General features: G+C 39.7%; 1 protein-coding gene across 18 annotated transcripts in view; it reads right to left on the bottom strand.

The window, feature by feature from the left end:
- LOC137294944 (neurofibromin-like) overlaps positions 1 to 14,374 on the bottom strand; it is an 85,060-nt gene that overhangs the window by 64,000 nt on the left and 6,686 nt on the right. For 17 of the 18 annotated variants that reach the window (XM_067826202.1, XM_067826169.1, XM_067826210.1 and 14 more), the window contains exons 3-20: positions 12,793 to 12,876; positions 11,899 to 11,967; positions 11,209 to 11,327; positions 10,065 to 10,171; positions 9,512 to 9,582; positions 8,981 to 9,056; positions 8,306 to 8,409; positions 7,786 to 7,851; positions 7,028 to 7,204; positions 6,116 to 6,328; positions 5,121 to 5,243; positions 4,578 to 4,706; positions 3,818 to 3,931; positions 2,943 to 3,022; positions 2,517 to 2,700; positions 1,637 to 1,823; positions 1,045 to 1,118; positions 615 to 770 (exon numbers count right to left, since the gene is read on the bottom strand). In XM_067826202.1, coding sequence (XP_067682303.1) covers positions 615 to 770; positions 1,045 to 1,118; positions 1,637 to 1,823; positions 2,517 to 2,700; positions 2,943 to 3,022; positions 3,818 to 3,931; positions 4,578 to 4,706; positions 5,121 to 5,243; positions 6,116 to 6,328; positions 7,028 to 7,204; positions 7,786 to 7,851; positions 8,306 to 8,409; positions 8,981 to 9,056; positions 9,512 to 9,582; positions 10,065 to 10,171; positions 11,209 to 11,327; positions 11,899 to 11,967; positions 12,793 to 12,876 — 2,133 coding nt within the window. The remainder of the gene's footprint in view (positions 1 to 614; positions 771 to 1,044; positions 1,119 to 1,636; positions 1,824 to 2,516; positions 2,701 to 2,942; positions 3,023 to 3,817; positions 3,932 to 4,577; positions 4,707 to 5,120; positions 5,244 to 6,115; positions 6,329 to 7,027; positions 7,205 to 7,785; positions 7,852 to 8,305; positions 8,410 to 8,980; positions 9,057 to 9,511; positions 9,583 to 10,064; positions 10,172 to 11,208; positions 11,328 to 11,898; positions 11,968 to 12,792; positions 12,877 to 14,374) is intronic. The other variant, XM_067826177.1, reaches the window with a different exon arrangement.

The raw sequence follows: 14,374 nt of genomic DNA, 5'->3' as shown, positions 1-14,374 counted from the left end.
CAAAGCAAAAGACAGTGTTTGGGATGCTAAACCCTTTAGGTAGTTTCCATATCACCCTATGAACAGAGATAGAATACAGACAGCAAAACAATGCAAAACTGGGGTGCTGAAAACAAATGTACCAACATCCAAATGTCCAAGTCTCTCAGTCAACAACTATCAACATGTTTATTACTGACTAAGTTGAACACATGTGGGAATGTATCGCGACAATATTATTATGTTGCTTTGACATTATTATTATTATTATTATTATTATTTTGGTAGACTGGGTCCACCTATCAACCATCTAGACCCCTGAATATGGGGGACAACCCCATTGTTGGCAATCAACCACTGCATGCAAGCACAGTATTATGTCATATCACAACAGGGCTGACTCGTCAAAAAGAAACATTCAACCTGTCGTTAATACAATCAAGGACAGTTTTCATAAATCTGAAACATCTTCAGATTGCTGACAGCCATAGAGCTGTGACTTCCACGTGGAGTTGGCTGATAGTCATTCTTACCATGAATTACCAGGGTAAGTACTGCTCATACTGTGTCAGTCCTATCCTATTCAGACGTCCTGTAACGTCAATAAAACAAGCTGTTGCTGCCGACGGACCTACCTCCAGTTCATGTTCAGTGGAGGCATGGTTGGGAGGTTTCCTCTTCATTTTGATCATGTCAGCAATTTCCCTCTGAGAGTCATCAAACTTCACCTTGGGGTAGGACTCCAGGTAGCGGGTCACCATGTCCCAATTCCTGAATGTATCCTCCCAGGCCTGTGGAGGCAGAGTGAGGGAAAGGGTGAATGAGTTGGGTTAAAATCCTTCGGACAGTATTTCAGTGATGTCAAAACATGTTAGCTTGACACGGCAGAATAAAGCAATGGAATGCAGGTCTAAGAACTATAACTCTTTGGTGAAGAGCATGGCATGGTGCTGACGTATCAAGAAATGAAACCACTGTAAATGTTATTTGACCCCTACGATGACTGACGTCTGCCTGTCCAAGGGACACAACTCTGCCAACATGTACCAGGCTTGATGTTTGTACCTGTGAGTTTCCTGGTGTGGACTGATCTATCTTCCTCAATAAGGCCATTATACGCTTCTGGAGGGCTGCTCGACCTGGTGGAAAACAAAACTAAAATGAAATCCTGACAATCTACACTTTCATTCTTTATTTGGATGTGTTTCTTTCAACAGTAAATGTAAGGTTAATCTGCAATATGTATGATGAGTAAGTCCTTCATTTTCTCTGACATGAACTGGGCAAACCTAGAAGTAATGGATGAGGTAAATGACATCTAGATTCCATTTGATTCTTGGTAATGTGTTACAACCATCAATATTCCAGCTAAAACGTCTCTGTACATCAGGTGACAAACAGAAACATAATAATAATTAAAGCAAGAAAACACACACACAATGTGCAAGATCACATAACATTTTGACCTTCTCAAAACATAGAGCTAAAATGGCTTTACTAATCAGACTACTGATCCTTACCAGGTGTACTTTGAAGATTTTGTGCCCTAGAGCAGGCTCTGTTTCAGCCTTAGGGAACCAACACCAAAATCTAGCCAGATCATCACCTACTACATAAGAGATGCTGCTGCACAATCTATATGTCAAGGTTTCCCTACCAGTGGTAAGGACGGTGCTAGCAGCTGCCAGTTCTGCGTACACGTTGTAGTTGGGAAGGAGTTGTGTGACTGCCATCTCATCAGCGCCACATCGGATGTCTGCCTCCTCACACAGCAGACGGAAACAAGACATTGCCGTCAACACTGCATCCATGTCGATACTCCACAGGTACATGAAGAACACCACCTGCAGACAGGCGACTTAACTTTTCAGTTTCAATCTAATGTCATTTATAGAGGGATCATTCTTCAAAACTTTAAATGCAGCAATGCCACTTATTTATCACATTCACTCTATTCATTAAAAAAAAAAAACCCAACCACATCAGCCAACACCTAGTGGGATATTTCAAACCTCCACTTTGCATCCTCAAATCAAAATTTCTAGGCATGTTGTCATGCTCAGCGGAAGACAAGTAAGGCTGTACAAATTATAAAATGATTCTCAGACACATTTTTCATCTAAAGTGAGTTCAGTAGGACATTATTTATATCTTTGCACAGAATACAAATGTGATGTAAGATGAAACATGTCAAATGTCAATATACATAAGTCCACACACCAAACTCTCATATTTCGGGTACTTCATGGTTTAGAGAGTATACTTCCTAGAAATCAGGGAATTGGAAAAGCCTTCTTTACTGGCAATGAAAAAAAACGACAAAAGTTCTGGGCTTAAACTGATATGCCAATTGTCAAGAAAGTAATTTCTATATATACTGTACAGCAAACGACATGCAAGTTTAAAAAAAATCAAATCTCATAAAAGCATTCACGTCTATGTCTTTAATTTAAAATCTAGACAAAAACCCAGTGTATATTTTCTTTTGCTGTTCAGTATAATTAGCCTAACTGTCCCATGATGTATGATGCACTGACCTCCAGTTTGATGTGAGCTTGTATGCAAACTGGGATGTTGCTGCCAACATTGGCATTGGCACTGTGTTTCTGGAGGAATCGGTTCCGACACACTAGGATGTCCCGAAGCCACTTGAGGATTTCAGTGTAGTTGACAATCTGGTGCTGGATGAGGCGCTGGGAGATGTAGAACAACACCTGCGAGCTGAAAACAAACCACATTTTTTGTAGGCACAGGAAAGCATGCTAGTCAAAAAACCCTGTTAATCTGGAAACCCTTTCAGTCAGACAGTACCCCTATGTACATGGAATGGCTGTTGATAGACTGGAATTTCTTTAAAAAACACAGGGTTTTTCTAAAAGTCTGTGGGGAAACATTTGGTGTGGTGTAACCTTCAGCTCAACCATTATAAACACATCAGGGGAGACAACTCCTGCAAGACTAACCTGATGTCCCAGAAGGTGTTGATGGGAGCCTCAGGATTCCACAGCTCAATGTTCTCTGGCTGATGTAGGCAAAGTAGAGCCTATGGAGAAAGGAAAACACACAAATTACAATAGGAAGTAGGTTTGTTTCCTCTCACTTAACCATAGAAATAAAGATCTACTCATATATTTCAGTTATAGAAGCCATGTTTCCCTCACATGTGGAGATTAAAATCTAATAACAATGATAAGTAGTATATATTCTGTTGTCAATACACATTTTATTTAATGATTTAACGTGGGTGCTAAGTTCAAGGCCTTTTTACATTCACTTTTCCAGCCTTTCCAAAGGATAAAAGATAGTGTCCCATCAGGGTTCTTCTATATCGATCCTGCAGATGAAATTCGAAACATTCAAAGCCTGAAGCAACCATGGTTTAACAACCATGATAATGTCATGCTACTGTTGTTGCAGATTCGGAGTCACGGTTTCAAAAGCTTTATAACTGTGCATCTTAAAAAATCCACCAACCAATTATAGGTCATTAGTCAGATCTTTAGAAAAATCATACATCAACCATAAGTGTAATCATGAGACCAGTCACCTGACTTTGTAGCCACGGGGGTCACTACCTTCAGTCTTGCTCAGTGCACTGCGTGTCAATATGGAGGAGTTAGCGGAGTTTAGGCATTTGTTTCAAACATTTTATTCAATAGCTATTTGAGATTCAAACAAATTTTTGTCACATGTAGTTTTGCTGTGTCATGACCAGTCACAAATGATGTAAGTTTAACTAAACTTGACTCAAGTCAGTGATATCACTCGAGTCTGTTGACTTTGGAGTAAGTATGTTCACTCGAACACACAGATTCTCTATTATGTGTTTCTACCATACCTCCATGGCTTTCTGGGCAACATCTGTCATCCACTGTTGATGGACGAGGGACACCAGACTGGTGATTAGCTCCAGAGTGCTGCGCTGGATCTCATGCCCTGGCTTGCCTTGATTCTAGTGGACAAACCACACAAAGTCACTGACAGAAGAATCAAACTCATCAACAGCTAACACCTAACGTGTCCAGGCAGTGATGGCAAATCCTACAGTTCAAAGTGATTCATGTTTGTGGTGATGCAAGTATTTTTGTGATCCATTTCAAGAAGCCAATCCTATTATGTAGAGACATTATCTTTTGTAAAACGATAGAAAATAGATTATAGCCAAGACTTTGCACGTAATGATATCCAATCCTACAAACTTATAGTTTAAAGTTGTAAGTACTGGAGGCACTTTGAGTCCCATTGTAAAGAGTGAATCAGAGAGTATGGCTCAACACAGCTTTAAGCAATATTCCAGCAATATCACAACAGAGGGACACCAGAAATGGGCTTTGCATCCATGTGGGGAATCAAACCTGGATCTTCAGAGTGAAAAGCGGATACTTTAACCACTAGGCTACACCACTTCCACACATTAAAGAACCGATCTAACATGTCTAGATATCTTTCAAAAGACAAGATCCATATTGTAGCTTATCCTGCTGCAATGAAAGACTAATGACGACATATACTCAAAAACAAGCAGCATGAGACAATGAGATAGTTCGTACCTTAGCCTGTATATATAAGCACAAACACCAATGAGCAGATATACTCACATGCAACATGAGGTAAGGATCAGCATGGATCAACTTCACTATCCATAGCAGGATGTACTTATAGCTGGTCAATGTCTCATCTGACGTGGCTCTCGTTAACGTGATGGCCTTTGTCATTCTGGTTAATGGCTGACAAGAAATAACAATGATCATGTGAGGTCTTGGGAAAGCTTTTTGTTTGTTACCAACAACTAAACCAAACCGAACACATCAATCTGTAGCACTGTACAGCATCTTCTTGTACATGACCAAACAGCAGCAGCAACTCAAGCTATTCTATCATACTGTTTGTTAGTTTCAACTCTGAACTATGTAACATTCCAGCTAGGAGTAGGAAAATCAGTAAAAAATCTAGTCTGGACCAGGCAATCCAGTGATCAACAGCATGAGCATCAATCTACACAACTGTCAACTAAGTCAGCGAGCCTGACCACCAGTGCCTGTTATTGGCCTCTCACGACAAGTATGGGTTACTGAAGATCAGTTCTAGCCTGGATCCTCATGGGTTTCTATCACACTTAGTTCCAACACTGGCAGCTTTACCTTGGGGCAGTTGTGGCTGCTGAAGCCCTGTGTGACCTTGTTGACGATGTCTGTGAACATGTTCCTCAGTTCTCCGGCTTTGCCATAGTTGAGGCTGATATCTGGCCACCACGCAAGGCGGGGCTGGAGACAAAAGACCATACCCGTTACTTTGTGACAACTATTCGACATAACAAACATTAGTCCCAAACATTAACAAAGAAGACGAATTTTAGTAACTGTCATTAAACTAATTTTTTCAAAGATCGCATACCCTTTCACTCTAAAACCTCCACACTGCCCTCAATGGATCCCTATCTCATGTCATATTCATATCAGGCTGACTTTACTTGAACATTAACTCTCAAATGTCTCCATTTCATCCAAGCTTTCACAGAGAAGTGTTAAATTTGAATGAATGTTTTTTATAATAATATACTATATTATAACATTTTTCATAATGTTTTTGCATAAAGTCTTGGTTTGACAATGTTTGAAACCTCATTACCATGGGCACGTTTGGATGCATAAATGCGAAAACAGATACTGTGACATCGCTTCAGCCAAACAAATACCCACAGTGAGTGTGTTTAGTTTTTTGCCACTTTTAGCAACATTTAAGCAGGGGATATCAGAAATGGACTTCACACAATGTACCCATTTTGGGAATGAACAAGGTATTCAGTGTGACTAGCAAACACTGTGGAAATCTAGGCTTGCTTCAACTAAGTGATCCCTTGTCCCAAATACACACAGGAACATAGTTCTACTTCTGTACACCGGACTCAGCTATATCCCTATACAACAGCAGTCTGCAAATAACTGAGTCTGAATCAAACAATCCAGTGATCAACAGCATGAGCATCGGTCTACGCAATAGGGATACAATGACATATGTCAACCAAGCCAGCGAACCTTACCCTCCGATACCGTTAGTCGCCTCATACGACAAGCATTTACCACTGAAGATCAATTCTGACCTGGATCTTCATGTGTCTAGCTCCATTGTGTCTCACCTGTGTGATGATCCGATGGAGGGCATTGACGAGGACAAAGTGATACATGGGAGGTGAGTGGCTGTTGAGGCAGACTTTGAGTACATCATTGTTGTGTGGGGTGATGCGGAAACAGGACACGAAGCAGTCGATGTAAAGGTCAAGGTCCTGCCCGAACATGCCCTGACCCTTGTAGAATGGTTTACTGTTGGAGGGCGGATTGAACAGCAGCGTCTAGTCAAACAACATATACAATGCATTACACTTGATGATCTTATTCTCAAATTCTTCATAAGAAGAGACACCTGACTCTCTTGTTGTGGGGTAGTAGTTACACTTAATAGCAGTGTCTAGCCAAGCACAATATCTTTAATGCAAAACACTTCATGACTTCATATTCATATTGTCCATAAAGAAGGACCAATTTTTTCAGTGGGCTAGAAGACTCCAGCTGATTGATGATAAAGAGGTTTAGTCTATGGTGAACAGAATACTAGTTATATTGTTTTATGCTACTCTCAGCATAATTCAAGAGATATGACGATTTATGAATCTGTAAATAATTGAATCTATACCAGACAATCATCACCTGCACAATTAGGATACAATGACATTCAGCAAGTCAGCAAGCCTGACAGCACAATCTGTTGAATCGCTCTTACAACAAGCCCAGGTAGTTTGGGAGGTTAAAAATTTCATTCCAGACATTATGACTTGGATTAAGATGGGTTATATGTTTTTTGTTCCAAACATCTCAGAATCCGTATTTGTAGAGTTCCCAGGATTAAAAATACGAGTACATGTCATAGAAAATGTGAAAAACATTAATATAGTAGAACTTAGTAAGAAATAGACAAATAGAACAAGACGATCATGATGCATTTCACTTTGTGCACCGGTGTGATTGACAGCAGCATGAAACAGCGTGTGTACCTTGAGATCCTGAATGACAGACTGCACCAGAGAGAAGAGAACGTTTAGACTATCATTGATGCTAATGTATGTGGAGGCTTTACATAGTCGCACACACGTCACAGCAGCGCCCTCTGTGAACTGCTTGTTGCCACCATGACATGCGATGGCTCGTTTCACTTCATCTATAAAATGTTTCTGGAAAACAGACAATAGGTGTAAGATTACCTGCACAAGACATGTTACAACTAACTATTAATTGTTACAGTTTGACAATGGCAACAGAAAAGTCAGAAATACTTGTTCCTATGAAAAGCATTCTAAGACTTAATTAAATACAACCTACATTGCCTTGATGTGCATCAGTGTAGTGTGGTGGCATGGCATGGCATGGCATGGCAAGGTGTGTTGTTGCATGGCCTGGTGTGGCCAAGTGCATTATATTAACATGGCATGGCATGGCAATCCATGGCGTGGGGTGGCATGGTGAGGCATGATTGGTGAAGTTTAGTGTGGTGTGGTGACTTGGCATGGCATGGTGAGGTGTGATGGGGCATGGCGTGGCGTATCGTGGTGTGGTGTAACATGACGTGGTGTGGTGTGGTGTGGTGTGGTGTGGTGTGGTGTGGTGTGGTGTGGTGTGGTGTGGTGTGGTGTGGTGTGGTTGGTGCTGTGTGATGTGGTGCTGTGGCATGACATCACTTTCACTGAACTGTTCTGACAACTTTATTTCACTTAGCTAAAGAGTGCACCACTGACTACAGCTAATCATAACTCACCTTCCGTAAGTGTTGCTGGGAACATGGTGCTCCTGTGTCAGCATTGTTGATCTCTTCCAAGATTTTCTAAAAACAAAACAAAGTTCACTGTTCAACCCCTTGCATAGGTCAAGAATTTGTGCCAAGATTCAGGATATAGAGAATATATAAATACTTCAAGGTACAAGCAGCAAAATCGGAAAGCAAATCTGATGACATTAAACTTCTTGCTTTCTTTAATCCAGAAAGCATGACTATGTTCAACTCTGGCAAGACCAGTAAATGACTGTTTGTCAGCATCTTTGAAAATTCAGTCCTTGGTTTTAATTTTGTAGACTAGTATATTATTTGTAAGAATTAATGAAGAAATTGTTAATGTTTTGCTTAGAAATTTGTAATGAAAATGAAAAGTAAGAAACAGTCACCAGCTGCGATTACTGTTACATGGCAGCCCAGTAAAATGTTTATTACAAACAAACACAGCTCTCAATAAATGAGTCACTGGAGAGGTGACGAACTGATGAACTTAGTCATTTCTTACAGGACAGAGAATAAGTAGCATCATCTGAAGAGGCCAGACCGACACCCTCCTCTTGGACCCCTCTGTCAGTGCATTGAAGTGCTCAAACATCTTGTCACAACACTCTGGAAAAATACGTATATAGTGCATTAGATGTCATGCATGACCATCTTATCACATTAGTCGCTTCTTACAACAAGTCTGTGTTGTCGGACTCTTGATTCAATTATTTTTTATTCGATTCCACAGAAAAGTAAAAACATCAGATTTGATTTTACTCTCAGAGTTGTCTCTTTTTTAGCATGAAATCTATTGTCAACTTGGCGATGTCTACTGACAACAATTCTCACTGGATAATTAGCCCAGCATCAACCAATCATGTTTCACCTTATTCAAGCGCTTGAAACTGTTAAGTTGGAGTCAAACTTAGGTTCTGGTTGCGTGGAAGTAATTAAAGTAATCATTCAAATATTGAATCGAAATTGCGATAATGGTTATGCATCTAAGATTCAATTTCCAGTGAATCAAACTGAATCGTAGCAGCCCTTAAAACATATGCCTTGGTAATTGTATTATAATGTCAACAGAAGAAACATCAACATTTTCAGCAAGTCAGTGCTCACATAATCAAAAAATAATAACACAAAATTGCAAATAACAGATTTCATACACTCTTCAAGAGACGTACAAACATACCCTGAAGCTCATCATTGGGCCTCTTCTGGAGGTCTGTGAACTCATGAGGGTAGTTGTCCATCCAGTTCCACACCGCCTGTAACACAAAGTCACCCCAAGGTACCGAAAGGAGGAACACAGGCATGTGGAATGATCAAACACAAAATATTCAGAACCCTGAATAAACTGCACATTTACATAATACTCTCACTACATGTCACCACTGCCCAATAATTTGTAAATTTAATTAATAAAAAAAAACCCCAAAACAACCCACAATATTATGTGGAGAGTGGGGCAGCTTGAACTTAAAACCTACTCAGTTGTGGCTATGCTTGACCACACACTAATTTTATTCACATGCCTGGGTTATTTGGCCAGCTGTAACCCTTGCACTTTATTGAAATAGAAAATAAATATTTTGCTCGAGTAACTTTGTAAAACCAAATGATAAGTAACTGCTTATTGTGATCCTCTATAAAGTCCATGACTGTGACATGGATTATCTCCCTTGAGACATTAAAATGACACAATTTCCTGCAGACTACTCACTTTCTCCAGGTTCTGGCCCAGCGTGATGAGCACCTGTCTTGACTTGAGGGACTTGAACTTTGACACAACTTCTGTAACAAACAGCAACAATAACAGCCAATAGCACTGACAACTTGGAATGGCTACACTTGTTTTCACCATGTGTCACATATCAGCAGTGATAGTGAATGACATTTTATCACTGTGATTTGGCTTGTTGTTTAACACACTTAGTAATATGCCAGCTGTATGGCGATCACAGCTAAATGGGCAAGGTCTGTAAATAACTGAAAATGGGCCAGAGAATCCAGTGATCAGCATCAAAAGCAAATGGGATACGATGAAATGTGTAAACCAAATCATCGAGTCTGACCACCCAATCCTGTTTGTCACCTCTTATGACAAGTATAGGTAATTGAAGACAAATTCTACCCGGAACTTGCCCAAGTACAGACACCCTCCCACTACCTTTCCGTGACCTCTAACCCAGTACCCCATATTCCTACGACCCTCCCTCTGCCTTCCTCTGACCACTGACCCAATATACTGACTCCCACACTCCCCATGGTCTCACCATTGAGCAGCTTGCTGAGTCGAGCCAAGTCCATATTCATGTGTTGGATAAGCTCCAGGTCTGTGAGATCTGACGGGTCTTCACTGCACGTTGATAGAGTCACCAGTCTGAAAATTTACATTCCATGAAACTGGTTCACAAACATTGTAAACTCATAGTTAGACCAGTTACAAAATACGGAATTGGCATGAAAGGTGAATATTGTACTGTTCATAGTTAAACAAATTTTCAGAATTAATGGATGAATAAGTGTAAAACTGCAATGTTGAAAGTTAGAGCTTTAAGGGGTACAAGATTCAAACACCATTGGAGAAGATCTCATGGATGACAGAACCTCAATAATTTTGAGAGAGAACCTCAATAATTTTGAGTGAGTGAGCAAGGGAGTGAGTGAGTGAGTGAGTGAGTGAGTGAGTGAGTGAGTGAGTGAGTGAGTGAGTGAGTGAGTGAGTGAGTGAGTGACTGACTGAATGAGTTTTAAGTTGCACTGAGCAATATTCCAGCTATATGATGGCGGTCTGTAAATAATCGAGTTTGGACCAGACAGTCCAGTGATCAACACCATGAACATCTATCTGCACAATTGGGAACTGATGACGTGTCAACCAAGTCAGTGAGCCTGACCACCCGATCCCGAAAGTCGCCTCTTACGACAAGTATAGTCTGCTGTTATGGCAAACATGGGTTGCTGAAGGCTTATTCTACTCTGGACCTTCACGGATCCAATAATTTCCCATGGTTAAGGTGTTAATAATGTTCAAGCAAGATGGTTTTATCGAAACCATTTGCCCTGAAACATAATCTTAAAGAAGATCATTGTTTGGATCAGTAGGAGAGTCATCATATTCACAATGGATTTTTAAACCTCTCTGTAATTGTAGACATGCAGGGGCATGGGGATGGACAACAGAATTCCATATCAAGGTATGGCATCCCTCACTGAACAGCTATTTCTGGCATTTGATAATAAAGACGATGTCATTAGGGAAGCAGCATTCGAAATAAAAATTCACAAACATATGTATCAGCTAATGTTTGGTGTTACATATCACAGGAGCGTACAAAAATTCAATTAATTAAATAATTTAAAAATAAAAAACTGCAATCGTAGAATTAAAACATGATGTTTCCATCAACCACACACCTCGCTGAGATACGGCTGAAGACGGCAGTGAAGTTATTGAGACTGAGGGCAAACAGGACCTCGGAGGCCAGCTTCTTGAGCTGCATCATCACAGGGGTATCACTCTGCTGGTTCAAGAACTGTAACACAATCATAGTAGTGAATAACATTGTGCTTGCTGTTACATTCTGATCATTGCAATATTCCTACAAACCAATGGTCGATGTTATGGACATCATCATATGGCATCTGGGTAGGTCAATGAGCCTTATACCACTAGAGAAGTTGCAACAACTGATAAGCATAGATCATTGCAGATCAATTCTGACCTAGATTCCCAAGGGGACTTATAGAGTGAGTCAGCTGAATATACCCTGTCAGTGTGCCAAACAGTTTAAAAAGTTTCTGAACAACAAAGGTACACAGCTCTGCCCAACCCTACATGCGTTGGATCATCTTGAAAATCATTCTTGTACTGCCCCTTGCTTCAGAACTCTGTCCCTTGTGCATGAAAAGCTGACACAATAGACATTTTAAGTCTAGACATAAAAACCAACTTTTTCTCAGCATATTTCTTATGATTTTAGCTGCAAATACTCTAGCATAAATATTCTATAGTGCCCTGAGCATGCCTTATGGTGGGGAATAGGCAAATTATGAATATGCATTTATGATTATTATTATAATGACCTCTTTTGATTGGAGCCTCACCTTGCATATCTCTGGCAGAAGCAGCTTCACATACATAGCTTCATCCAGGCGTGAGGTGTCCTTCGGTTGCTGTCAACAATACAGTGTAACACAGAGGTCAAGGTCACATTACTACGTAGAATGACTTTAACAGAACACACAGACTAAGAAATAAGATAGCTAGAACGTCTTACTTAAATACACTTCCGACTTTCTGATTTTGGTTGGTACACCACTGTTTGCGGTAGGTTTTGTACCAGTAGGAGCACAAATACAATTATAAATATCGTCGTCCCAATCTTTTGCGCATGAAGTTTTCATAACAATCCTCAATAATTGAAAATTTAATGTTTTTCTATATGTTGCAGTTTTAAGGTACTTTTTAAAATTACGTAGATCAGAATCTATGTGTCAAAAACAGGCATGCAAAATATTTTTTGCATGTTTTTATTACTTTTCGCACGAAAAAAGGTTTTTACGTTAACGTGAACACTGGTACACAACTGCTATTGCCCGCTAAAATTACATATCCTCCTAATAAGTGTTTTTGGCACATATGGAACAGTCAATAGACTAAATTTTGTCTCTAAAATACATTTGTTCTATTTATCTAAAATCTAAAATATCAATAATACCAATAACATTGAAATTTACTGATTTACATTTCCAACATGAAACAACATTTGTTTCTACTCTAGAATTACGCAGACAAACTTATGGTTGAAATGATGAACATCAATCCAGATCACTTGACTATGAAAATAAAATCTGCCAGGTTATTAGTATTACTACACCTTATACAAGTCGATCATGTGCTAAGTTACGACAAGGAACTGGAACCCATTTTATGCACAACTCCATGGTCTATTAGTTATCAAGGAGTGCAGAAACAGTGCTAAGTGCAAGCGTACTCACCGAGTTCAGCACCTGCTTGAGAGTGTCCAGGATGATAAGCTGGGACTCATAGTGACTTCGCTCTGCCTCAGGGTGGTAGATTCTCTGTAATATATACAGAGACATCAACTATCACACCTGCACTGTAAACTGGTATAAGAGATTGTTCTTGTGTAGAGTCAGTAGCAGGAAATGATCTGTTGGGTCTGATGTGATCAGTGACAAAACCAGCTTGAGTTACCTCCCCTGTTTGTTTACAAGCAAGGCTTATCATTCAATGATTTTTATGATGGAACAGTTTATTGGTTGGCTGCAATAACAAATGGCTCTTTTAATATGACATATTAAAATGAAAACTGAGGATGAAAAAAAAATCAGTTATCTGAAAATACCTAACTCCAGCCATTTTCACACACTTCTGTAGATCAAAAAACAGTGAGGACCCTGTTTAGAAACATCCACCAACAACATATTCTGGACATTCTGGAGCAGTCTGATACATTATCAAACATACCTGAGGTCAAATTCCAGACCAATGACCGATCCACCTAAGGTCACTAACTATCTTCCTGATTATTATTCATTGATAGGTCGCTCATGCTACAGTAAACGAGTGAGTGTTTAACAAGCTTGTAAGGAGAATGATATCAATTGTGACCCTTGGTTTAGCTGTTAATGCAAGCATGAGAATACACAAAAATATGATTCAAAACATAAAACACTTGTCATTTGCCATATCCACACCATCCTGCAGAGTGAGTGGAGAGTTCAGTTTTACACCACACTCAGCAATATTCCAGCCATATGCAGGCAGTCTGTAAATAATCAAGTCTGGACCAGACAATCCAGTGATCAACAGTGTGAGCATTGATCTGTGCAATCGGGAACCGATGACATGAGTCAAACAAGTCACTGAGTCTGACCGCTCCATCTCATTAGTCGCTTCTTACGATAAGTATAGTCGTCTCTTGTGGCAAGCATGGGTTCCTCATGACTTATTCTGTTCCACGTCTTCACAGGTATGATCTTGCAAGATACATATTTTCTCAAGATACATATTGGAAACTCATTGTGAGATAAAGGTCACTGGAAGTCACTCAGAATTATCAGTAATGAAATGGTACGCACTGCTGTAAAGGCCTTTAATTTGGCCTTAGGTAAGGCCTTAGATATGATCAGAATGCAGAAAAAATGACGAGCCGAAAACACCAAATCTTTGGACAACACTATGGTATACCGAACCAAATGCAAAATACTGTGGTTCTACTAATACTGTGGTATACTGTTTCACCCTTAAGAATTTTCAGTGTGAAAACACAGACAATAGTGTACACTATTGAATAAACACATTACACAAAGTAAGAAGATATTAACACCAGTACACATACAAAATATAAAGAGGACTTAAATTATACAAGCATTTCTACTTTGGATAATACATGGCTAATATCCCCTGGCTCATGCCATTAAGTTAGATACTCTGCCATATAGTGTATACATCAACAATGCACCTAACTGTGTTTATTATACAGGATGTTACATAGATGCCAACATTGTACGTATCATACAATTAACATGCTTACATATTACCGGGTATTACAGA

The sequence above is a fragment of the Haliotis asinina genome, chromosome 1 (assembly GCF_037392515.1).
Source record: "Haliotis asinina isolate JCU_RB_2024 chromosome 1, JCU_Hal_asi_v2, whole genome shotgun sequence".
Lineage (NCBI taxonomy): Eukaryota > Metazoa > Mollusca > Gastropoda > Lepetellida > Haliotidae > Haliotis > Haliotis asinina.
Note: the sequence above shows the minus strand (reverse complement) of the source record. Positions and strands in the feature narration are given on the sequence as shown.